At 34.6% G+C, this 27,547-nt stretch overlaps 1 protein-coding gene across 1 annotated transcript in view; it reads right to left on the reverse strand.

Annotated features, from left to right (window-relative positions):
* Positions 1-27,547, reverse strand: part of MAN1A2 (mannosidase alpha class 1A member 2) — a 165,303-nt gene that overhangs the window by 17,262 nt on the left and 120,494 nt on the right. Inside the window, exons 9-12 of the mRNA XM_003933527.4 lie at positions 20,756-20,871; positions 16,688-16,907; positions 13,814-13,986; positions 9,770-9,885 (exon numbers count right to left, since the gene is read on the reverse strand). Coding sequence (XP_003933576.1) covers positions 9,770-9,885; positions 13,814-13,986; positions 16,688-16,907; positions 20,756-20,871 — 625 coding nt within the window. The remainder of the gene's footprint in view (positions 1-9,769; positions 9,886-13,813; positions 13,987-16,687; positions 16,908-20,755; positions 20,872-27,547) is intronic.

The following is a 27,547-nucleotide window of genomic DNA, read 5'->3' on the forward strand; positions in this document are numbered from 1 at the left end:
CTTTGACTCATTATCAGCTACCTCCTAACACTAAGTGAATTCTGAGAGTAAGCCCTAAGCCCCAACCAGGAAATAAAGTAGGTCTATTATTCTCTTCTTCTTCCCCCTTCTACTTTTATTATATACAAGATCTTATAAAATTGCTGGGTTTTTTTTAGCTGTCTCCTTTGAAATCAAATGATACAATCCTTTATTCAGCAAACATTTAATACTTAAATACATATTATATGTGTGGCCCTCTGGTAGATACTGAGGATAAAACAATAACCAGAATATACAAAAATGCTGTAAACTCTTCATGTAGTTTATATTCTAATTGGGAAATGTTTTTTTGTTTAAGAAAATTATATGCTATGTTGGAAGATAGGTGCTATGAAGAAAAGTAAAGCAAGGAAAACAACATGGAGTAAGGGAACAATTTGAAATTGTATACCAGATGATCAGGCAATGCTTTAAAAAACACAACTGAAAATGATAAAATGATGTAATTAAAAACTGCTACTTAAGAGTGATTAGAGTAAAGATTGCAAATAGCCAACAGTTTTTCTTGCCTAACAGACTAAAAATTTATCAACAAACTCAGTACATATTTACTGAGTGTCTCATGTGCTAGGTGTTAGAGAGATCACAGTAGTTAAAAGGAAAAGTCTCTACAGCTATGAAGCTTACATTCTACTGGAAGAAGACAGATTAAAACACACAACTAGGCTCAGTGTGATGACTCATACCTATAATCCCAGCACTTTGGGAGGCTAAGGCAGGAGGATTGTTTGAGCCTAGGAGTTCAAGACCAACCTGGACAACATAGCAAGATCCAGATCTCTACCAAACAACAACACACACCTATGTCAGATGGCGATATGGTTTGGCTCTGTGTCCCCAGCCAAATCTCATCTCAAATTGTAAACCTCATAATCCCCACACGTGGAAGGAGGTGACTGGATCACGGGGGCAGTCTCCCCCTACTCTTCTGGTGATAATGAGTGAGTTCTCATGAGACCTGATGGTTTTGTAAGCGTTAGACAGTTCCTCCTGCACATGCTCTCTCTTGCCCGCCACCATGTAAGATGAGCCTGCCTCCCCTTCTGCCATGATTGTTAAGTTTTCTGAGGCTTCCCCAGTTATGCAGAACTGTGAGTCAATTAAACCTCTTTTCTTTATAAATGACCCAGTCTTTAGCAGTTCTTAATAGGAGTGTGAGAATGGACTGATGCAAATGGTGATAGTGTTACTAAGAAAAATAAAGAAGGACAAGGAAAGAGAATAATGAAGTGTTTGGATAACACGCAGAGGGCATATTTTTACAGGCAGGCACTCAAAACAGAGTAATTATAAGTTAGCGAGAGAGTGAAATTTTTAGGACGTAAGTTCTTTTATGTCAGAATTATGCTATTATAGTCACTGACATAGCCCTAGCACACAAAACAGCTGGCACACATTTTTGTTTCATATATTACATTGTATTGTCTACATATTTTAATCACTACTTAGTAGAAAAAGAGCTCACATCTTGATAAAGAATAAAGAGGTAGAATTAAGGATTCCAGAAAGCACTAGTTTAAAAGTGTGAGCAAACACTGAAACTTTGATTCCATTTACTTCCTAAGAATCTGATTGTTTGACTGTTCATCTATGTTCTTAACCTAGAGAAAACAAGTTTTAAGTGATTTATTCTATTGTCAGAGGTAAGATTTACTTAAAAACAAAAGGTCTGTTCATTCAAATCTTACTACACACTATCAGATACTGTGTAAATGTTTCTATATTTCTCAAATACCCATCTGATGTTAACCATTTCTAATTAATTTTCTAAAACTTTCTGAGAAGTCTTCTGAAGCTCTCTCAGCTTATTTTGCTTAATTCTACTATAACAGATGCATATGCCATACATTTCACTTCTAGGAATCTAACCAACATTTATCTTCATGTAGGGAGCAGAGATATAGGTAAAAGGACATTCACTGCAGTTCTGTTTATAAAACCAGAACCAACTTAAATAACTAACAATAGGGTACTGCTTAAATAAATTATAAAACAGTCCTCAGTGGATTTATATATGCCAGTATGGAAACCTTTCCTAGATAAAAAGATAAAAATGCAAGTTTCAGAAAAATAGGTATAAATAATCGTATATTTGGAGAAAAAAAAGCTGAAGAATACATTATAAGTATTTATTTTTATATGTTTGCATATGCCCAGAAAATTTCCAGAGAATATCTCAAGAACTATTTAGTAATTATTTTCTGTGGGGAGTGAGACTGGATGAGAGGCATACATAAACTTATCTTTTTTTGTCATTTCTTCAGTTCTACACTATTTAACTCATTTTGCAGTAGCCACATACAATTTTTATAATTCAAAAAAAGCTGTTTAAAAAACAATATTAGCCCTAATTTTTGAGAAACTACACAGTGCCGTAGAGCTACACATCACAGTGTTTACACAATTGATTTTAATATGACAAGTGCTATGATGTTATGTATACCTCAACAAACACGTTGACTGCATGCATGGTCGTTCTAACTTGAACACTACAGCACTAAGGATATTAGTATCTCACACAGATTATCAGGACAAATTAAACACTGACAACACACACTTAAGGATATTTTAAGAATATTCTGGCTGGGCGCGGTGGCTCAAGCCTGTAATCCCAGCACTTTGGGAGGCCGAGGCGGGTGGATCACGAGGTCAAGAGATCGAGACCATCCTGGTCAACATGGTGAAACCCCGTCTCTACTAAAGATACAAAAAATTAGCTGGGCATGGTGGCGCGTGCCTGTAATCCCAGCTACTCAGGAGGCTGAGGCAGGAGAATTGCCTGAACCCAGGAGGCGGAGGTTGCGGTGAGCCGAGACCGTGCCATTGCGCTCCAGCCTGGGTAACAAGAGCAAAACTCCGTCTCAAAAAAAAAAAAAAAAAAAAGAATATTCTTCCAAGTGGTGTGAGGGGCCACAGGTGGATCCTGCTTCCTTAACGATGACAAAAAAGAACATCCTTCCAGTGTCCTCCCACTTCCAGTGTTTGAAAGCGACTAGGTTCTTATCTCCTTGTCAACACTAGAACACAGACTTTTAAAATCTTAAGCAATGTGATAGTAAATAAGACATAGTATCTGATGTTTAGTTTTATTTCATTTATTTCTTACAAGTGGATCAAGCATTCTTCATGTGTTTATAGCCATTTCTTTTCTAAGAACTGCTTCCACTTATTTTTTAAGCTTAGTATTTTTTCCCAATAACTTCTAATTTTAAGAAATGCTTTCCCACTGTGCCATTTGTCTTTTACTTTGCTTAGTGCTTTTTCTTACAAATGTTTTCTATTTTTATGTAATTAAAGTTTCAACCTTTTCTTCCACGATTTCTGGGTTTTACATTATGACATCTTCATCCCCAGAGTTGGAAAAAACTTTCAATTGTTTCATGATTTTATTTCTTTTTTTTAGTATTTAAAGCTTTGCTCTATAGAAAATTAGTTCTGCTATTTAGCAGGAATCCAGCCTTACTATTTTTTTTTTCAAAATAGATAATTTTTAAAGATGTTTTTAAATATTTACAAAGGCAAAAACAAAAAATATTTTTAAAAACGAAAATAACTTGAATTAAGCTAATATATAGTTTACATTTTGATATTGTTGAAATACTATTAACATGTTCATCTATGTGTTACATATGCACAGGTGGTCTTAATAGCCCACTTAATATTATACTCTGAAAAGTCTATACAAATACATTGTTTTGGCTTCGTGATACTATTGTGGATGTGTCATAATTTATTTAACCATTCAGCTATTATTGAACAAATAATGACCCTTATTTTTATAACAGCAATAAACATCTTTGTACATAAATCTTTTTCCATAACTCTGATTAAGATTATTGACATATTCTTAACCAGCTTTCCAGAATTTTACTAGTATATTCAAAGTTTGAATTTCAAGAGACAGGGAGAAAAAAGGCACACAAGCAAGAGATACAGACATAACTTCTGCCACTGAGACTCTGATACCAGTGAAAGGAGACATACTGTCATAAACTTGATCTTAATTTTATGCTATTTCTCTTACCTTTAATAACAATTTGTTAAGACTACGTTTCCAACTAACCTGTGATTTCTAAGCTGCCTAATGCCTGATACATATGAACTCAGAAAAAGTGGTTGAAATGTATCCTCAACATGTATACTTTTCTCAGATCTTCAAATATATATGCAACAGAATTGAGGTAAGGTGCAATGAAAACCTAATTCAATGAAAGATCTAGGTGAATGGGTGTAGACACTAAGGTACATATATAAAATAACACATTCCTTCAAAGTTGTTGATAAGAGGCCTATAAAGTGACAGAACTATAGAGAATCCACGTGGCAGACAGTCATTAAACAATTCAAGTGCTGCTGCTAGAGAACTGCTCCTAGGAATCTCGGTGTTCTATCTGCTACTTCCCTCGCAATTCTTTCAGCTTAAGGGACTTTTGACCAACTGCTATTTCACTGAAACAATGAAAAGACAGTCCTTGGAGGGACAAAAGCCACTATCGAAGAACGTATTTCTACTTCTTGTAGCTGAAGAAAGGGGGCAGTAACACCATTTAGCTCTTCTTACAAAACAATCAAGTCTCCAACCAAGTGTCTTTAAACAAGTTCATATGTTAACAAAAAGCCATTCAGGGCTTTTCCTTTCTTGCACGTCTCCTCCCCTTATTTCAAAAGCAGGCTGACTTTATACAGTAGTACTAATGCACCTAAAACCTTCAGCAACTGTTTAAATCTCCCCTCAAAATATTCAGATATGAGCAGTCTACAAATTTAATCTTGAAGAAATCTCTCTGGAGCCTCTGTCCTCCTCAATCTCTCTCTATATTATTCCCTCAATCTCCTTTTACTTCTTCCCTGCATTCATGTCTTCTTTTTTGGTTTATGTCCAATTTTCATAGAGCATATCCTCCAAAAACTTAACTGAGAAAAAGGACTGAAAGTGGATTTTTGAGGCCTTACATGGCTAAAAATTCAGAATTCTAAGTTGGAATTAAGTTTCTCTCATAATTTTTAATCAACTGCTCTAATGCTTCTAGCTTTCATGACTGTTCTTGAGAAGTCTGAAGCCACTCATTCCAGATCTACGAGACTTTATTCTATTCTCTCTCCCTGTGGAAGCTGTGAGAACTTTCTTTCACCCCAAGGGTTTTGAAATTCTAAGGTGCTGTGCCTTGGTGTGGGTCTGTTTTCATCTGCTATGCTGGGATCTTGATGGTTTCTTTCAAGCTGGAAACATATCCTGTTTTTGAGTATTTTCTTAAATTACCTTGTTATATTCATATTTTAAACTTTAAAAATCACTATAACATACATATACAAACATGTACAAATCTTACATGTTTATAGTTGAATAAACATTTCTAAGTCAATACTGTTTATTAATATTTAAAAGAAAGGCACTAATATGCTGATTAGAAACTGCAGTCAGGTTGGCACTAAAAACTTTCATATTATCTCTGATTCTTTCTTCTTACTGAATCTCCTTATATCTAATTAGATATTCAGGCTTATCAATTCCACCTTTAGAGCTCTCGTCTCGTTCTGAAAATCCCATTGTCTACCTTAGAGCTATTTCCCTGAATACCAGTTCATCCTATTTTACCTGTCTTGCCTTCAAGTCTGGTTCAAATGCTACTACTTCCAGGAAGTCTTCCTTTGTGTTTTCCATGTTAAGCAAACTCTTGCTTCTCTAAAAGACTTCTGTATTTTGTTAATATTTCACTTACACATCTAATGTATTTAAAATTTGTTGTATATATTGCATGTGTTTTATTTCTTGTACTAGAGTATTATGAGTTTTTGAATCTTTGCAGGAATCTATCTTTGACTTTCCTCATTACATAGTTTTTGTTATGCCATCAGTTTATATGCTAGATAAACATTAATAAATAAAGTAAGGACTATTGAGGGAAACTGAAAAATAGGAGACATGGCCTCTTCTGGGGAAAAAAGTATTATCTATAGCAGTACCTAATTGATAGTATAGCACTTATGACAAAATGTAAAAGGTAAAATGACCCTCGACTTAGATCAAGAATATAGGCTTTTTCATTTAACTTTGCCAGTGCTGTGACAGTGTTTCCATCTCTGGTAGCTAAAACACATTGATTGTTGCCTTTTAATAAATTCACAATGAATTTCCACCATTTGGTAAAATATACAATCTTAAATTGACAGTTAGCTTCTGACAAAGCCTATTTACATTAATTGATATTTGAGAAATATTTAAGGGATCATACTTATCTTCCTTTATAAAGTTTTAAGTTCTATTTTTACAATAAGAAAATTATAAGACTACAGCTACATTAATTTAGATCTTCACAGAAATGACGGTATTTGATTGTACTTTAATATTATGCTATCAGTTTTTATAAAGAGCAAATCAGATTGAGTGTTTTTGCATCTTCTCTAAGATCACTGTTTGAAAATATTTACCATTACCATCATATATTAGGTTGAACCATATTAAATTGCCAAAATTCAAATATTTTCAGCTTTTTAAAAGGGCAATTTCTTATGGTTCACTTAAAAGTTCAATATTTTTATAAAGTTATCCAATTTAAATCATTTTATAATGCAGCAACGTAAAAAATGGTCTCATTTGTCAAAGTAGTATGTTCCCTCAACTCCCAAAGATGATAATGACACTAGGCAGAATGATTCCTTTTGGCTTTGGCTGCCAGGAAGCACAATGCTGAATGTACTGCTCAATTATAACAATTTTCTTAGGCTAGGTGATGTTATAATTATTAGTATGTTTCTTTTTGTTTCACCTTTTTCACTTTTATTGCTCCAGATGTATGTTTTTATAAAAGCAAACACTGTAGCAAATATATATCTATAATATATACATAAATGACTGGTTACCTAGCCTACTGTTGTGTTGAGCAGAATTCTATCTGAACTTGGCAGGGAAAAGTACCAAGATTAACTGGTGATATTCCATACAGGTACTGAAGGGGATGAGGCAGCATACCATCTGTTTCCAGCCCTATGCCATGTGCTAAAGTGCTCAAAGTTTGTAGTGATGAGGCATTTGAGAATAAATTATGAAAGCCAGTCTGCAAGAGGTGAAATTTGAACCGAAATTATAAATGAGAGAGAGGCATTAATTAATAGAAAGGATAAAGGTATCCTGCCACAATGAAATATAAAATAGACAATTAAATGCAACAGAAGAAACTTTATATATATGTAAATATTTGAATGTACATTAGGTTGGTTTAAGAATAGAATCTAGGATTCAAAGAAAAAGAATATTCACACAGTCACAAAATTGTCACTCCACAGACAAGTCATTAATGACAAAAAGAAAAAAGACTGTTTACATGACAATAATCGAATCTAACCTACACTCAAACTTAAAATCACCAATAATGGGCTAAACTGTTGTGTCTCTTTAAAGGATAAAATGATAAGAACACAGATCCATGTAATATTTATGCTAAAAATGTTTAACCTAAATCTGATCATGAGAAACAATTAGGAAAAAATCTAAAATGAGTAACATTCCTCAAAGCAACTAGCCTGAATACTTCAAAAATGTCAATTTCATAAAAGATAAAAGAAAAGCAGGAAAACTCTGTGCTAGATTAAAGGAGACTAAAAAGACATGACAACCAAATGTAACAAGTGATCCCATATTGGATCCTGAATTGGCATTAAACAAAAATAAAGTCTATTATTGAACAACTGGAACAATTTGAAAATGAGACTATATATGACTATTGCCCTTCAAAGTTTTGTTTAGCAATAAGCAATTCTGTAGAATTTCAAGTTTTGAAATTTGAAAATCGGACGGCAGTATTGTATGACTTTTTTTTTTTTTTTTTTTTGAGACAAAGTCTCACTCTGGAGTCCCAGGCTAGAGTCCCAGGCTGGAGGGCAGTGGCATGACCTCAGCTCACTGCAACCTCCACAGCCCCGTTTCAAGCAATTCTCCTGCCTCAGCCTCTTAAGGAGCTGGGATTACAGGTACACACCACCACACCCAGCTAATTTTTGTATTTTTAGTAGAGATGGGGTTTCAACATATTGGCCAGGATGGTCTCGATCTCTTGACCTCATGATCCACCTGCCTTGGCCTCCCAAAGTGCTGGGATTACAGGCGTGAGCCACCGCACCAGTCTGTATTGTATAAATATTAAGGTTCACAAGTATGAGAACTGAATTGTGATTATGTAAGATAACTTTTTCTTGAAAGTTATTGCTGAAATATAATGCTGGTTACTATCAAGTTGTCCAGCAAAATAAAATGTAAAAAAAGAGTAAAGCTATGTGTGTACGTGAGTGTATATAGAAATAAAGAGAAGAAAATGTGGCAAAGCTAGGTGAAAAGACACAAATATCCACTGTACTATCTTACAGTTTTTCTGAAGTCTTAAAAAAAAAAAAAAAAACCAGGAGAGATATACATAATCTGGGCCAAATTACATAAGTTTATAGACATGTAAACTGAAAGCAAAGAAATTTTATTTTGACATGTTCATTCTGCTAGACGTAGCTAGTGTACAACTAAAATTCCTGTCACTTTATTTTCTAGTTCAGTGCTCTTTCGCCTTACACAGTCTCAAGCCTAATCACACAGGATAAATCAAAATAAGAAACATCTAGATGTAGGAAACTTGAGTACCAGGCAGGTGTTCTAAACCACCCCAGTAGTAATAAGAGGATGGACTATGGTCAACTGTATAAATGGAGAGGAGGCAGCAAAGTTAAAAAACATAAAAGAAGCATAAAAGATTGGTGGTATATTAAAAGGAGGAAGCAGAAATGACTCTATATTTTATAAGCTAAAAAGATAGGAAAACAACAGTACTAGGGCTAATAAATGAAAAATTAGAATAAGATAGACATTTAGGATGAATATTTAGAAACTTAGCTTGAGACAGTTACATTTTAATTGTAATATACCAGAATGTAAACTACAAGTGCATTAGAATGTAAAATCCGGAAGGCAGGAATTTTTATTCTGTTTGCCTATTGAAACATCCTCAAATGACTTGAACAGTGCCTGGTAATACACATTTGTTGAAAAAATAAAATGTTTACAAGGCATTCATGTACAGATACACAAGAAATACAAATAAGAAATTTAAGAGAGAGTATGAACAGATATTTACTTGGTCAGTCTTTAGGGAAGTGGACATATTTATAGTCTCCATCTCTTCCAGGTCCGTTTACAGAGCACTCTACCTGGGGTTTTGAATATAAGACCAAAATATGTCTACTCTATTCCATTGTTCCTTACATGTACCTTTACAGTAAACCTCACCAGGCGGATGTGTGGTAATGGTAATTTAGAGCTATCAAAACTGCATGATTATTCCTAACAGATTTCATTAGCTAGAGTAGCCAGGACGAGCATTAACAGCATCACCTGGGAGCCTGTTAGAAATGCAGATTTTTAGGCTGAACTCTAGACCTACTGAAACTTTGTGGTTGTGAACCCGATTACCTTTGTATTAAGAAGCATTCCAGGTGATTTTTTACTGCACATTAAAGAACAAAGAACAAAGATTTTAACAGGTACTAAATACTTTTTGGATAAAATACCTACCTTATAGTCTAAGCCATTCTTCTTGAGATGTAGCTAAAAATTTACAGACTCAATTACATAAAGATATTTATAATAAAATCAGTGTAACCTGTCACACAGTCGTTAATTCATCATCTAGTGATCACACAGCAAAACCAGTCTAGTATGAAAACATTTTTAAAGCTATCTACTTACTTTAATGTTTCCGCAAGAAAAAAGCTCTGCTGTACATCATCATGTGTAGGAGTAGAAGAATACACATCTTTGACTCCAGAAAACCCACCACTAACTCGGCAATACTTTTCAATGGCCTATGAAAGAGATCAGACAAAATAAGCAATTCTGTAAAATTTCAAGTTTGGAAGAACAACAAAACTCTGAAGGACAATAACCAAAAGTTCATAAAGATTTATATGAAAATCTCATGGTTTAAGAATAATGTATTATCAAAAGGAAATATTCTCATACTGGAAAAATTAACTCATATGAGAAACAGGATGTTTCCTATAGAATTTCTCTCTCTCCAAAACTCTTTAATCTTTTTAAGACATCTTATATTTTCCTAACTTAGAAATCAAATTTAGGCTATTCTTTCTAAATGAGGGGTCTGTCCGGCAAAATAAAGATTCATGAATTCTGACAAGTCAAGATGGAGGTCAGGAATTCTGACAAATCAAGATGGAGGTCAGTTTCAATTAAAAATTTTTTATTGTAATTTTATCCCTTCCAGGGACAAATAATCTACAACATGATAAAAAAAAAAAAAAAAAGTATTAGTAGGAGGACTCTCTAGTAACCGTAGTAAGAGATAATATTTACTAAAAACATACTATGTGCCAGACATTGTATTACCATAATACTATGAGTTAGCCATTACAGGTGGTATCAACTGGCAGAAAGAGCCCACCTACTACAATAATAATTACAATACAAAGAGTTAACAAGTATAAAGTATTTACTATGTGCTGAAAGTTGTCCTAGGGTTTTAAATATAATCACATTTGAATTTCACAACTCTATGAGGTTAACAGTTTCATTTTTCAGATGGGAAAACTGAGGCACAGAGTAATTTGCTCCACATTATTAACTACTGTGCTTTATTGCTTGACTGAAAGTTAAAATTCTTACTTTTTTTTTTTTTTTGCATCTTTGGGCATGCCTAAATAAAATATACTGAATGAAATGGAATGTATTCACAACCTTATTTTTTAATTCAAAACAACTGAATAGCCTGCTTCTGCAGGTACAGCACACTCCAGAATTAAGCCATTCATGAAAAGTGGGAAGCACATGTGGTTGTTTTGTTTTTTATTCTACCTAACCCTGGTTTAAGTACAGCTACTTAAATAATCGTCGCTGTCTGCCATGGCTGGTTGTTCCTAGTCTTGCTACTTTTCTTACTCTTCTGGGTTTCTCCTGTCTATGAAAAGCCAATTAACATTAAAGGGTGTTTATTTAATCAATCTGTCCATTTCATAGCTCCATTTTGATTATAGCTAAGTTGAAAGGGTTTGGTGCTTTTCTCTAATATATTCTAAACAAATTTTGGATACAAGAGTTTTTAAGAACTTTTCTTTATAATAATCAAGTGTCTTCACCACCTTATGAACTATCAAAACAGTTTAAGAATAATAAGAAAGTAGTGGGGAGGCATGACTAATCTTTAAGACATTTAAAGTCATGAGGGCAAGTTTGGAAGTTTGAATGTGTAAACGGAATGAACAGCTATGGCTACAGAAGACATGCTATACTGCTATTCTGCCTCACCCTGCCTTCCCTTTACTTTCTTCACACCCAAGAGGCAGGGCCAATAGTGACGTGTGAGCAAATACTATGTAAGATGTGACACCGCCTCTTTTGCCTCCATCCCTCCCTCTTCGCATCACTGCACATTTCTGAAACTTGAATTTAGAGCAGGCGTCCCCAAACTGCGGCCCCCTGAGGCCATTTATCCAGCCCCCCGCCGCACTTCAGGAAGGGGCACCTCTTTCATTGGTGGTCAGTGAGAGGAGCACAGTATGTGGTGTTCCTCCAACGGTCTGAGGGACAGTGAACTGGCCCCCTGTGTAAAAAGTTTGGGGACGCCTGATTTAGAGCATAACTATTCCAGTTATTGTTCTTGACCAATTATATGTTGAGTTTGTGTTTGTTCATATAGGATATAAAAGCAAAATTCTACCTCCTATATTTCAAATTTAGACAGACATAGGCTAAAGTTTAACTCCGTCACACCTCTCCTTAACAAATAAAAGTAGGGCCATACTTGAAAAAAGCACCCAGGAGAAAAGGATCTTAGGAAAGGATGAATTATCCTAAATTATTCTTCAATGACAAAAACTGCTTCTGCCATCACTTTCTACTCCCCACATGATCCAGACACATCTTCCTCATTCCTCTAAGTAAGAAGCATGAACTATCAGGGGACATTAAAGTGAAACATTCATTATACAATCATTTTACCTATCTAGTTCCCTTATATAAAACAGTGGCTAATTTACAGAAGCATTAGTAAGCCACTGCTAACAACAGAAGTGTGTGTGTATTCTATTCCCAAACCACTATGGCAATAGCTGGGCTGTCTTCCCAACTGTGGCAGCACCCTCCTACGCAGACAGTTTCACTAGTAGCTGTGCTCCCTATTCTGGACCCAAGGGGCCAAGGAAAAGCAGCATCGATAAATGCTGAATCTGTTCCTGTCCTGTGTAACCAACCACTTGCTTCCATTAATACGCTCTTATTATGAAAGTCCAGGATGACTATCTAGGTCTGAATGACAAGTGAAAAATAAGTGTCCTCCCCTTGGTTCAAGACCTCACATTATTCCTAGGTTATGGCAGTGGACTCCCAAACCCACCAATTTGTGGATTACAATCAGATCCTTCTGTTTTGTTACTCCACACTGAAAACAAAGTCTTCAGGAGTTCCCCCTTACAAACCATTTAGCAGTTCTGTAAGGAAATCTCAAAGTCAAACAGCTTTTGCAGGCAGAAATTGGTAAGAAAAAAAGAAAACTGAGATTTGAAGGGCTTTTTGGACAAACAAAGAACTTTGTATCACCACTTCCCATATGACAGCACTTACACAGTAGCTGACAGAAGAAACTCAGAGTGTGTGTGTTGGGGGGAGATGTAAGTTGGGGGGAGATGTAAGTTGTGTACATACATCTTCTTTCTTGAACAACTAAGAACTTTTGATTTGGTGTGTACGGCTGTCTACATATACCTCCAACCTTCTCTCCCGCTTTGCCACTGTGAAACCATTCTCTTTACACAAATTGGTATACATCTTGCCCTAAAACACATCTCGTATATTCTTGTCTGGGCAATTTACCAGCACTACTGACCTCTTTGGGGATGTCCTTAGTCATTCTAACTAGATTGTAAGATAAACAATTAGAATACCAATAATCACCATAATTAGTGTTATTTATCATAATTAGTAAATCTTAAAGAATAAAATAACCCCTAACCCCTGGAAATAAGCTATATTTTCATAAGACTAGTAGTTTTTTCCTCCCTAGGTACTGATAGCAATGGATTCCCTGAAAGACTAGCATTTAAGAGTAAACCGCTTTCTTCCTTTACTTACTAGCCATTAAAAATTCTTCCTTTGAAATATATCTATGTATATATGTGTGTGTATATATATATATATATATATACACATATACACATATATATACACATATACACATATATATACACACACACACATATATATATACACACACACACGTACATACACACATTTTTAACCTTTCAATCTAGAAAAGTTTTAACAATTTACTGTTCCTTCTTACAGTGATGCTCTGAGGAATTACTCAGAACACAAGTTGAAGTAAACAGGATGTCATCTACCCAGGCTGTGAACCTGGGTAATTTTGCAATGTTATTTTTTCAGTGCGTAAGCAGTAAGACAACAAAATAGAAAATTAGCCTATTAATTTTAGAATTGTACTGAAAAACTGCCTTTTAAATGACTCCCTACAGTTATGTAATAATGCATGAATACTAGCAGGAAAGTAGCCCTAACAGAGAACAAAACTGGATCAAAAGATTTATTTCTACTGCCAAGAAACTTAAACTGACTAATTAAGAGTTTCTTCATCAGATAAACAAAAACTGCCCTACAGGTACTAACAATAAGGTAGCATTTAGTACTTTGGGTGAGGACGCATGGCATTATGGGAAGGCATGTCTCAACACTCTTACAGATAAAGTGGAAGATGGGCTTATTTACCAGTGCTGCTTCCCAGCCCCACTGCCTGTATCTTGGATCATGAGTGAATCGCCACAGGTACCAGTAGGTTTCAATTACTTCTGGACGGAGGATATAATACTTTTCAGCTTGCCGGACAGCCACAGCTTCTACTGCACCATCAAACTTGAATGATTCAGGACCTAGCTTTAATGCTGTAACACAACAAAAGAAATAACTGAGCAAAATAAAACATTTAAGTTTGTTTGCAAGGACTTCTTTCTTCCCTGAAAGAATGGAATATGAAGTAATTTTTGTTGTTTATTTTTATTACTGCTATTGGCATTCAGTGCAAAATGAGTCACTTTAAAGGATCCACATTTGGTTTTCTTAAAATAGACTTATAACTATTCCTATTAGTCTGATTTAAAATGTTTCTCAGAATAATGTGTATCAACATACTGCCAAATCTAATTCTACCAATAACAGTCTAGTAATCTTTTGGAAACAAATGCAAACCTAGACATTTGCACCTAATATAGTCCATTGTGGTCCAAAATAAAAGTATATAGATAATGATAATGTGTGGATTTTTAAGACAATTTTAAAGACATTTTCCTATAATACGCATTATAGGAAATTATTTTAGAGCTCAGATCATGAACTGATTTAGTTGTAGATAGTTACAGTATACATTTAGCTAGAATAACTACTAAGGAGAAGTGAATGAATATTTTTAAATATGGTGGCCAAAAATTATAGCACAGGTATAAGAAAACACAGCAGAGGATGTAATAACCTGCTAGAAAGTTAGCAAAACTAGGATTGCACTTTTTAACTAAAGGATCTAAATTGAGATTAAAGACAAGTAAAAACAATGGAAGACTTCAAATGCAGGACACAAATCAATTAGTATCATTTTTTGGTTTACCATTAACAAAGAGGGTCACAGGTTCATCAACATGCAATGTGAAAATGACAATCAGAACAAGAATCGGCATCAGCAATGTCATTATGAAACATGAAAATCAGAAATATAAGGGAATCCTTTCATAACTCTGGTATTCTATAAATTTCTGAAAGGCAGGAAATAGCTCTTGTTCATACTTTATCTTATAAGCATCTAGCATAATACTTGGCATATAATAGCTGTTCTGTGTTTCATGGAGTAAATATTTAATTGCAATAACTATGATATACCATATTTTAGTATGTATGCTATATGAAATTCAATGATCTTAGGTCTATTATTTGATTTTTGGTCAAAAGCTGCAAATACACAATCCTTATTCTCATGGATCCTAATATAAAATTGAATATCCATCCTGTTTCTCAATGTTTGACTAATTTTAGCTATATTTTGTTTATATAATTGACATTCTATATCAACATAATAATTTAGCTTCTATTTCTAACTCAGATTACTGCCTTTATATGTAATATATACTAACACTTAAGCTACCCTAAAATAACACTACTTCATTGTACTCTTTTTTTTTTTTTTTTTTTGAGACGGAGTTTCACTCGTTACCCAGGCTGGAGTGCAATGGCGCGGTCTCGGCTCACCGCAACCTCTGCCTCCTGGGTTCAGGCAATTCTCCCGCCTCAGCCTCCTGAGTAGCTGGGATTACAGGCACGTGCCACCATGCCCAGCTAATTTTTTGTATTTTTAGTAGAGACAGGGTTTCACCACGTTGACCAGGATGGTCTCAATCTGTTGACCTTGTGATCCACCCGCCTCAGCCTCCCAAAGTGCTGGGATTACAGGTGTGAGCCACCACGCCCGGCCCACTGTCCTCTTAATTTATATTCTTTCAAGAAACGGAACCCTTGCATTAGTTAACGAGAGAACTGAAAAATCAATTTTGCCATAAATTTAATTCCTGACTGTATAAAAATAACTTGACATATTGATGAACTAGCATAAATTTTAAGTCACTCATATTTGTTTCATGGTATCTGATGATAAATTAACCCTAAAACAGAAATTCAGTTATTTTATAAAATCAGTGACTTAACTTCTGGAATCAAATTGAAATTTCTAGTTTTTTGGCTTTTAGGGAAGTCATCCATTACTTCACATAGAAACTCACATTTTTAAAGCCAGAGAAAACCTTGGAAGGTCTAGTCCAGTGCTTCTCAGCCCCCTTTTCATTACCGCACCCCTAAGAAACCTTTTGGCTTTTTTTTTAAAAAAAAACCTAATTGCCTTCTTCCTCCATAAAATTTTAATACCAAATATATACTGTAAATCTATTTATGACTATATGTATATCTGTACTTTATACATAAAAAGAATAAATTTTTTTCCAGCCCCAACCAAACCAATTTTTGTCACAATTAAGAATCACTTCTTTTTCCATGTAAGGACACTTAAGTTCAGAAAATATTTGCCGAATGCAATGTCAGAGGATCTTTAATTAAAGCCATAAACAATTCCAAAAACTATTGGTGAACTAATTGAAAAACTACTAGTTAGCCAGATACCAATAAAGATAAATACTATTATCTTTTGGTTATTCTTTTTATCACTAAAGGATCAGCATGGCAATATAACCTAAATCAGTCAATTTTATGTTCTTTTAGATAACTGTTTTTATAGAAGCTGAAATGGCAAAAAATAGATTCCTATATTAAAATAAATGTTATTCCATATATTCCCAAGTACCTCACAATTCTTGTCTTTCAAACAATTACTTCAAAATCTTTAACAGAAACGGTAGATTTCAGAATTAAAAAAATTATGCAGAGACACATTTCCAGAATTAAAATTCAAGTTCTTAAGAAAATAATTTGCCATGTTGGTATAACCTATTGAAGTAAAAAGTGCCTATATATTCTCCTTCTTATTCCTGGACACATTTTTAACTTAGAGATTATTTTAGACTAAATAATTAGCCTTATTAATATTCTTACCAGTTCTGTCATATGACTCATGACAAGTACGTGCAATTTCTGCCCCTAGCTCTAAATAATGACCAGCTTTATCTGTTCTGGAACCATCTGCTCCTAGTGCAAACATTCCCCCAGCAAAGCAGGCCAAATGTCCCATCTTTTTTTCCAAGTGCCCATTCTTCCATTCTCCAATAAAGATAAGACCTCCACGAGACTTCTTAATAAGATGTTTTTCTATAGCCTATAGAAAAGAAAAGATATTCAAAATTTTAGAAGCAAACTAGTAGTGTTCAAACTTACTATATCCTTCTGGCCATTATAAAACCTGGGAAATATGATATTCTATAAAGTAGTAACTTTCCCAAACTAGAAGACTTAATTAATGTAAGTGTTGGAGAGGGTGATCAAACTGCATATAATCTGTAACAAATACCTGAATTTCTACCATAATAAGACACAGTGGAAGAGGGAAGACTTGGCCTAAAAAATTGCCTTCTATATAATAATATCTTTAGTCCCTTACTTCTCAAACTTACGCATTTGTTTTGGATGCTTTGTCTGGGTGGGTAAGAGAAGCCATATTACAAACACTGTCTATCCTCCTGGAATACAAATTTTACTCAAAGGATGTGAGACTGGTGAGAGAAATAGTCTATATTAAACTCAAGTATATCAGAGTATAACAATCACATTTCATTTTTACAATGAGATTATCAAAAGCTTTGCTCCTTTGAAATATGTTCTTAGACTTTGCTGAGATGAGCTATTTTCTACCTGTAGAGATATTTCTATGGAAAAGCATAAGAAATGGCATTAACTCAGTTTTCTTTAGTTGAAACTATTATATATATTATATATTATATATATTATATATTAGTGGTTATACTTTTCCTTCTGACAAAAAGGAGTATTTTCATGGTCAGTTGTTCTCTGACAAGTTTAGTAACAATCAGCCTTGGAAAATTTTATTCTATATTCTCTGTAATAATAATGTGAGTTTTACAGAACTGGAGTGACTATGTCTTACTCATCACCTATATTCCAGAAGGCATATAATGTAGTGTGCACTCAATACATGTTTAATTATTAAGTAGTTTTATAAATGAATGGTGCTCTTAGATAATTGTATTTGATGTTAGGGGAATGAGAGGTGGCTGAAAACCAAAATAGCAAGAAATTATCTTTGGATTATAAGTTTTTGTCATTGTTTTCTTTTAACCGTAGTACTCTGAAACAAAAATAAAAAGATTAGTTTTTTGAGTATGGGGCAGAATTTTTCAGCTTTCTGAACCTCATGATACCAGCATGTTTTCCACATATAAGGTATTCCATAAATGCCTAAAGGATGGTATCCATATGTTTGTAATTTCTCTTCATTATAACATAATTCTTACCATATTATAATTTAAAAATATCCAAGCAGATCCACATGGACTTACTATAACTAAAGTAAAAGGCAGTTAGGGCTTTTTACCAATAATTTTAAAAGAAAGCAGGAACCAGGGAAATGGGTATCTATAAGGATAGGAGAAGGTAGGGTGGCTATGGAATAATTTAAGTAAAATAGCTCAGAAAGACAAAGTTTAAAAATAACGTACTTGAAATTAGAATGAGTCTTAAGTGGTCATTCCTATCTCCCTCAAACATTCCATATGTCATTTATTTTACAATACTCTAACAGAATAGTTACTGAAAATAATTAACACTGCAAAAACTACATACTTGCGATGTCTCAAAGTGAAAGCTGACCGTTATTAAAAAATTTATTCTTGACTCAGTAACTAATAAAACTAATAAAAACAGGACAAAGAAAGTACAGAAATATTTATAGGATCCATAACATATAGCAGATGACTCATGTAAAATAATGTGAATTTATAAGCTTAACGTTAAAACAGACATGCCTTTCAAAGAATGTACAATTAAAAAGGCAATTTTTTTCTTTGGAAAAAATTAAGCAAAAGTCAAAATGGTTTTAAAGAAAATTACAAGAAAACAGCAAAAATTAATTTACTGCATGGTATATGACATATCACATTTTCTCAAATATAAAAATATTAAATATATTCATGCATTTATCAAATACTATGGAATACCTATTATGTTTCAGTATTGTACTATGTGCTGAGATAATGTTAAACAATTTAGTCTCTCCCCTCAAAGGAGCCCACAGTCTAGTGGAAATTACTAAGAGCTATTTTCAACAATATGGTTCTAAGAATATTAAATTCTTCCCAGATAATAACCTATCTTGGATCACAAAACTTTCTAGGTTTAAATTTTAATAAAAGAGAATAAAATTCTCCTACTAAAATTTACATTCTTGGTTGTACTTCTAGTTCCATTTATTTATTTATTTATTTATTTATTTATGAATGAGACGGAGTCTCGCCCTGTTGCCCAGGCTGGAATGCAATGGTGCGATCTCAGCTCACTGCAACCTCCTCCTCCCAGTTTCAAGCAATTCTCTTGCCATGCACCATCATGCCCACCTAACTTTGTCTTTAGTAGAAACGGGGTTTCACTGTTGGCCAGGCTGGTCTTGAACTTCTGACCTCATGATCCACCTGCCTCAGCATCCCAAAGTGCTGGGATTACAGGCATGAGCCACTGTGCCCAGCCTAGTTTATTATTTAATACTATATCTCAACAAACACTTATTGAGTACCTATAATGGGCACAACACTGTGAGCCACATATTAATTTCAACTCCTGTGCATTTTTTTTTTAAAACAACTGTAGCAAATTAGGTGCCTAAAAAGTAAGGATATAAAATGGATAAGATTCTTGGTTTAATGAAACAGAAAAAAAACACACACAAATTTTAACTCTGACAACTAATTACTGACTACATCGCACAGTGTTGATGTAGTATACACAAAATGTACAATTTTTTAAAAGTAATTAAATCATTAAGTGAATATCGGTTTATAATAGAGCAAGAAGCTAATTACCTGCTAAACACATTGACTTAACACACTTTTAACTTACTTTTCCATTTCACAGGTTTTTCTCAGAAATACTCCATATCAAATCTTCCTAGAAGGAATCTTGTTCCAAGTATAAACTGTCACAATATTATGGTATGAAGTCATTTAAATATGAAACAATATAATACAGTGGTTAAAAGCACAGGCTCTGCAGCCAGACTGTTCAGTTCCAGGTCCTGTCAATCACCAGCAATACGACCTTCAGCAAGTTACTTCACTTCACTGTTCCTTAAGGTCCTCATGTATAAAATGGTGATAATGATTAAATGATCTTATATATGTTAAAAAAAAAAAAAGGGTTTGAACAATGCCTGGCACATAGAGAATACTATGTTATGTAAGTGTGTTGTCATTATTTTAATTATTTACCCATAAGGCTCTCAATGTGTAGATTCAAGGGTTCATTTGAAAGAAAAAACGTTTATGAAAATGTATGTAAAGTCAGAAGTTTTTCCAGTCTCTGTAAATATTAACTAAAAGTAATTAAAATCAATTTTCATGACTACACTAAAATAAATTCTTATTTATCTTTATCTTATTTATTTATTAAGACAGACTCTCACTCTATTGACTGATTGATTGATTGACTGAGATGGAGTCTCACTCTGTCACCCAGGCTGGAATGCAATGATGAGTTATCAGCTCACTGCAACCTCTACCTCCCAGGTTAAAGTGATTCTCCTGCCTCAGCCTCCCGAGTAGCTGGGACTACAGGTATGTGCCACCATGCCCAGCTAATTTTTGTATTTTTAGTAGAGATGGGTTTTAGAGGCTGGTCTCAAACTCCTGACCTCAAGTAATCTGCCTACCTCAGCCTCCCAAAGTGCTGAGATTACAGGCGTGAGTGGCTGTGCCTGGCCTACAATAAATTCTTTCTTCAAAAGTTTCTTTAAAATGCCACAAATAAAAGAAGATTTAATATGAGGCTTTTCTATTAAAATTGCAACAAACCCTATAGTGAATGCATACAATAAAATACTTATACATAGTATTTCTTGAATGTCTATATTAAACGGTTACAGGATATTCACCTAGTCACTACCAAATATATTGTACATTCAATATGTTAAGTAGATGGAAATGTTCTGGAAATAATCACCTCAATAGCATCATCATACATCTTTCTCGCCTCATGGTCTGTTTTATCTGACATTAACCATGCTTTCAGTAAGTATTCATAAAAACTGTCTCCCAAACCGCCAACGGATGTATGATCTGTAACAAAGGAGAAACAGAAGGACAGAGGTAAGGGAAAGGGAAGATAAGACAAAGTAAATTTTTCAATTATAATGACTATGTTACAGATCAATAATTTTAAAATTATATTGAGAATCTTATTTTCAACATACTTTGAATTAGTCCTGTAAGTGTACACATAATCACTTTCCTCTATATGTATATCCAATTTTCTTTCCTTTTCCTTTTTTTTTTTTTTTTTTGAGATGGGAGTCTTGCTCTGTCACCAGGCTGTAAACGCAGCTGCACAATCTTGGCTCACTGCAACCTCTGCCTCCAGGTTCAAGCGATTCTCCTGCCTCAGCCTCCCAAGTAGCAGGGATTACAGGCATGCACCACCACATCCAACTAATTTTTGTATTTTTAGTAAAGATGGGATTTGGCTATGTTGGCCAGATGGTCTCAATCTCCTGACCTCGTGATCCGCTCGTCTTGGCCTCCCAAAGTGCTGTGGTTAGAGGCATAAGCCACTGCACCCGGCCATGTGTACCCAATTTTCTAGAAAATACTTTTTCTCTGGATGTGGTACATCACATACTTAGTAGTCTTTTTCTTGAATTACAGTTTGTACACTGTAATAGAGCCAAACTTTTCCAGAATTGATAATTACCCTTTATATATTAATAGCTTTAAATAAGTAAGTTATGACTAAGTATGAAAGCTCAACTTAAATCTGATGTTAAGCAAAAAGAGCTCACTCTTAAACATGTTATTATACAATAGTTAATGGTAATTTCTAAGCCATAGATAATAAATTAAAATACACCTACAAAAAGAAAATTAACCCAAGAATTCCTTTATAATACAACCTTGCATAATATAATAGCTGCTGACCTGCTATCCTAGATTACTATTTATACAAATTTAAGTACATACAGGCATACCTTAGAGATACTGCAAGTTTGCTTCCAGACTACTGCAATGTAGCAAATATTGCAACCAAGTTAGTCATACAAACTTTTTGTTATCCCAGTAGGTATAAAAATTGTATTGACAGTATTATGTTTAAATAAACAATGTTCATATCTTAATTTAAAAAATACTTTATTGTTAAAAATGCAAATGATCATCTGAGGCTTTCAGCAAGTGATACTCTTTTTGCTGGTGGATGGTCTTTGCCTTGATGATGATGGTTGCTCACTGATTGGGGTGGTAGCTGCTGAAGGTTGGGGTGGGTGGGGTAATTTCTTAAAATGAGACAATAGTCTCCTGTATTGTTTGATTCTTCCTATTTGATTTCTCTGTAAGATGAAAGATGTCTCTGTAATGTATAGCATGTGATACTGTTTAACAGCATTTTATCCACAGTGAAATTCTTTCAAACTTGGATTCACCTCCTCATATCCTGACATTGCTTTGTCAACTAAGTTTATGTAGTATTCTAGATCATTATTGTCATTTCGACCATGTTCATAGCTTCTTTACCAGGAGTAGACTCCATGTCAAGAAACCACTTTCTTTGCTCATCTGTAAGAAGCAACTCCTTATTCGTTCAAGTCTTATCATAAGACTGCAGTAATTCAGTGCCATCTTCAGGCTCCACTTCTTTGCTATTTCCATCACATCTACAGTTACTCACCCGACTTGAGTTTGAATCCCTCAAAATCACCCAACAGGACTGGAATCAAATTCTTCCAAACTCCTGTTAATGTTGATACTGTGACCTCCTCCCATGAATCACAAATGTTCTTATGGGCATCTAGAATAGTGAATCCTTTCCAGAAGGTTTTCCATTTACTTTGCAGATATTTGTTAGTGGAATCACTACCTATGGCAGCTGTAGCCTTACAAAACGCATTCCTCAAATAATAAGACTTGGGAGTCTTAATCACCCTTTGCCCCATGGACAGCAGAATGGATGTTGTGTTAGCAGGCATGAAAACATTAATCTCCTTGGGCATCTTCACCACAGAAAATGGGTGACCAGGTGCATTGTCAATGAGCAGTAATATTTTGAAAGAGATCTGTGCTTAGCAGATCTCAACAGTGGGCTTTAAACTCTGCCATCAACAGATGTGCTGTCATCTGAACTTTGTTGTTCCATTTACAGACCGCACAGAGAGTAGATGCAGTGAAATTCTTAAAGGTGCTAGGATTTTCAGAATGGTAAATTAGCACTGGCTTGAACTCAAAATCATCAGCTGCATTAGCCCCCAAAATGAGTCAGCTTGTCCTTGAAAACCAAGCATTGACTTCTCTTAGCTGTGAGATGACATCTTCTTCCAGTACAAACCTGTTTCATCTACACTGAAAATCTGTTCAGTGTAGACACCTTCATCAATTAACTTAGCTAGATCTTCTGGATCACTTGCTGCAGTTTCTACATCAGCACCTGCTGCTTCACCTGTCACGTTCATGTTTGAGAGGCAGCTTCCTGCCTTAAACCTTGTAAACCCACCTCTGTAAGCCTCAAACTCTTCTCCTGCAGCTTCCTCACCTCTCTTAGCATTCACAGAATTAAAGAAAGTTAGGGCCCTGCTCTGAATTAGGCTTTGGCTTAAGGGAATGTTGTGGCTGGTTAGATCTTCCACCCAGACCATTCAGATTTTTCCCATATCTGCAATATGGCTGTTTTGTTTTCTCATTATTCATGTGTTCACTGGCATAATACTTTTAATTTCCTTCAAGAACTTTCCCTTTCCTTTCACAACCTCCTAACTGGTGCAAGAGGCTTAGCCTTTGGCCTGTCTTGGCTTTCCACATGCCTTCCTCACTAAGCTTAATTATATCTAGCTATTGATGGAAAGTGACAGACATATGACTCTTTTACTTGGAATACTTAGAGGCCACTGAAGCGTTTATATTTATTGATGCATACTAGGCATACATTGTAGGGTTATTAATTGGCCTTCTATTAATATTGTTATGTTTCAAGGAATAGGGAGGCCAAAAGAGAGAGACAGGGAAATGGCCAGGTGGTAGAGCACACAACATTTATTAAGTTTGTCATTCTCTATGGGCGCTGTTCATGCTGCCCAAAACAAGTACTATAGTAATATCAAAGATCCCTGATTACAGATCACTATAACAGACATAATACTAAGGAAAAAAATTGAAATATTGCAAGAATGGCCAAAATGTGACCCAGAGACACAAGGCGAGTACATGCTGTTAAAAAAATGGTGTTGGTAGACTTGCTCGCACAAGGTTATCACAAATCTGCCATCTGCAAACACACACACACGCCAAACCTTGCAACATCTGCAAAGTGCAATAAAGCAAAGCATAGAGATAAATATATAAGTATATGGTTATGCCTATATTTGTCCTAGATACATTCTTATTTCATACCACCTATAATTCTAAACCTCTCCAATTCGACACTACAGCTCCCAAGCAACCACTTTTATCCTTGACCTTCTATAAACCCTGCCCTGTACCTTCAAACTCTGTTTCAAAACTGACATCCTCTTCTCTGCATTTAAAAAAAAAATTACATTTTGTATAATCCTCATTCATTCATTCATACAGTACTATCCCTGCTTTTTAAATTGGTGAGAAAAAGATAGATTATTTAGTGTTTTATGGCAAAAACCAGCTATTCATTTTGGGGGAAAATGCTAATTTTCATATATTTAGCTCACAAAATACATTTGTGAATGATTATTTATTAGTAAAACAAAAAGAATAAGTTTCCAGAACAAAATATAAGAACATATCTAGTCTTCCTAAGTAAATGATTTTAAGGAAAATACAAAATGAAGGAGTCATAAAGGAAGAATGGATAGCTTCATAATTTGTAACGTTCGTAACAAGAAAAGGATTACTGTCATAAACTACAACTCCTGACAAATAGGGGAAATTAAAATAGGGTACACACAATTAACAAAAAAAGAAACACCAATTGGTAATTAACATAAGAAAAGATGCCCAATTCCACCAGTGACCAGAGAAAAGCAAACTAAAACAATGAGATTCCATTTTTGTCTATTAGATCAGCAAACATTTTAAAAGACTGATAATATCCAATGTTGACAAGATTATGGTCCCCATTGCTGGAACTGAAGGACAATTTTGTAGTAGCTAAAAAAATTTAACCTAAAAATTGTAGTTCTGGAATTATAACAATATTTACAGAAATATACAAATATAGACGTAATAAAAGTTAATGAGAATTATTTTCATTAGTAAGAAACTAAAAATAACCTGAAATGTTTAGGGAGGAGGAGAAGTTACAATATAAACATACTACAGAGGACTGCACGATCAAAAAGAGAATCAAGGTGAATCTATAATCTGACACTAAAAGACATCTATTATGCTGTTGAGTGGGCAGGGAGAGCACATTTCAGAATTACATAGTTTGATACTTCTAAAAATGTGTGTTTAAAGAATGTTGGTGTACACATAGAAAAGATCTGATCTCAAACTCTGGGCTCAACCAATGCTCTAAGGAAAGAGCCCTTCAATTTTAACTTTAGACACTTACAGTCATGTGGATACATGTAACATATACAATTAAAAATCATCTTTTGTGTAGAAAGTAAGAAATGGGGGGAAAGAGCTATCATTCACTTTAGGCAATATGCCCGTAATTTACTTTCACCTCATCTCAAACGCTATTACTTCTCACTTCTTTTTTATTTAATCCTAAGTGTATAATTCTCATGTTTATATATGTATATACCAACAAAACCATCACCAAGATAAAATTATAGGCATTTCTGGCATCATACAAGTTTTCCTCATGTGGTCTTCAGTCAATACCCAACTCCCAATGATAACCATTTTTTCTAATTTCTATTACCACCATAGATTTGTTTTGCCAGGTTTTGAACATCATATAAAATGGCCATTTGCAGCTGGGCATGGTGGCTCACACCTGTGGCTCACACCTAAGCACTCTGAGAGGCCGAGGCGACCATATCACTTGAGGTCAGGAGATCCAGACCAGCCTGATCAACATGGTAAAAACCCATCTCTATTAAAAATACAAAAATTAGAGAGGTGTGGTGGTGAACACCTGTAATCCCAGCTACCTGGGAGACTGAGGCATGAGAATCCCCTGTACCCGGAAGGCAGAGGTTGCACTGGGCCGAGATCACAACCCTATACTCCAGCCTGGGCAATAAAATGAGACTGTCACAGGAAAGAAAAAAAAAAAAAAAGCCATTTGCTTTCAACTAAGATTTGTTAGTTTAATGATATTCTTTATTTTCCATCTAAATATTTAACAGGACACCTCTGCTTTAAGCAAGCTTCCTGAATCTAAAACATTAAGTGACTGGATATCATAGAAGTCACTTGGAGGAGTAGAAGACAGGGCTATAAGACGATGTCTTATTCTAAATTTCAGATAGCATGAGAAATTCACAATTAAATTTTGAATAGCTTTCCATACTCATCATACTTACATTTACTAATTTTATAATGATGGTAATATATGATGGATTTATACAATAGATTATAGTTAGAAGCTAAATTAATTCTAACAGATTGACACATTTTATAATCACAAAAAATCATGAAAGTTAACATGTAACTTGTAAAATATTAATACAGAAATGAATAGAGTAGATAGGGAGAGTCCCTTATATTTAATGGGCATTTGGGATGGGGTAAAGGTTAGTGGTGCCTTTTGGGCACATTATTCGGTAATGAACAAGAGAGCAGTGATTTTGCATTTGAAGAGGTACTATTTAAGAACATGTATGTTACCAAAACAATTATAACAAAATATTCCCATCAATTACCTCATTTTTGTGTTTACGTCACAATTTCTTGACTCATTCAGTGACATTACCATCTTATCAACTGCCCAGTCTTTTCTTAGACATCACCAACTACATAAATTATGCTGCATTTTAATTGTCCTTGTATTTTAATTATGCCTTTCTTGTATAGCTTTTTGTTTTTTCCAGATTTTCCAACTGCTTTCCTATTGTGTCCCATCAATTTCCTTACCATGTACTGTATCCTGGCCTCTCAACCATGCTACTTATACTAAGTCACCCTTTGCTCCTTATTCCTCTAGAGACCTTCCTCTCAATCTGGTCATTTTCTAGGCATACTCCACAGCTGTCATCCTGACACCTCTCTTTTCTTGCTTTCCAGAGTTAGGCCCATTGTTTCTTCAGTCCTATGTCTCTGTCTATAACTGTTTTACTGAATCACATTCTGAAATAACTTCCCACAAAAGAGTGTGTGGGATGTAAACCTTTTCATCTGAAAACGTTATTGTTATACTCTCTCAATTCTATTTCATACTGGTATCAAATTCAAGGTTGGAAATAATTTTCCCTCAGAGCTTCTTGAAAGTACCATTCTAATATCTTCTCACATCCAGTATAATGGATAAGAAATCTGTTATATTTTTTAATAGGTTTAATATGTTGCCAGTCCTACTTCCTCACACTTAACTCTCTTCTCCAAGGTTTACAATCTTCACTTAAACATTGATTAGATTTAGGTAAAGTCTTTTTTATTTGTTTGTTCCTACAGTCATTGTGCTAGGCACTTCTCAAACGAAAGATCATTATCTTACAGCTCTGGGAAATATCTTTTCTACTATTCCTTTGATTATTTTCTGTACTCCACTATCTGAGTTCTCTCCTCTGAAATGCTCATTAATTGGAAATTGGACCTCCTGTACTGAGTTTCTATTATTCTTTTCTCTCAAATTTTAGTCTTTTAGTCTTCCTGTATATTCCAAGAA

This window comes from Saimiri boliviensis, chromosome 11, assembly GCF_048565385.1.
Source record: "Saimiri boliviensis isolate mSaiBol1 chromosome 11, mSaiBol1.pri, whole genome shotgun sequence".
Taxonomy (NCBI): domain Eukaryota; kingdom Metazoa; phylum Chordata; class Mammalia; order Primates; family Cebidae; genus Saimiri; species Saimiri boliviensis.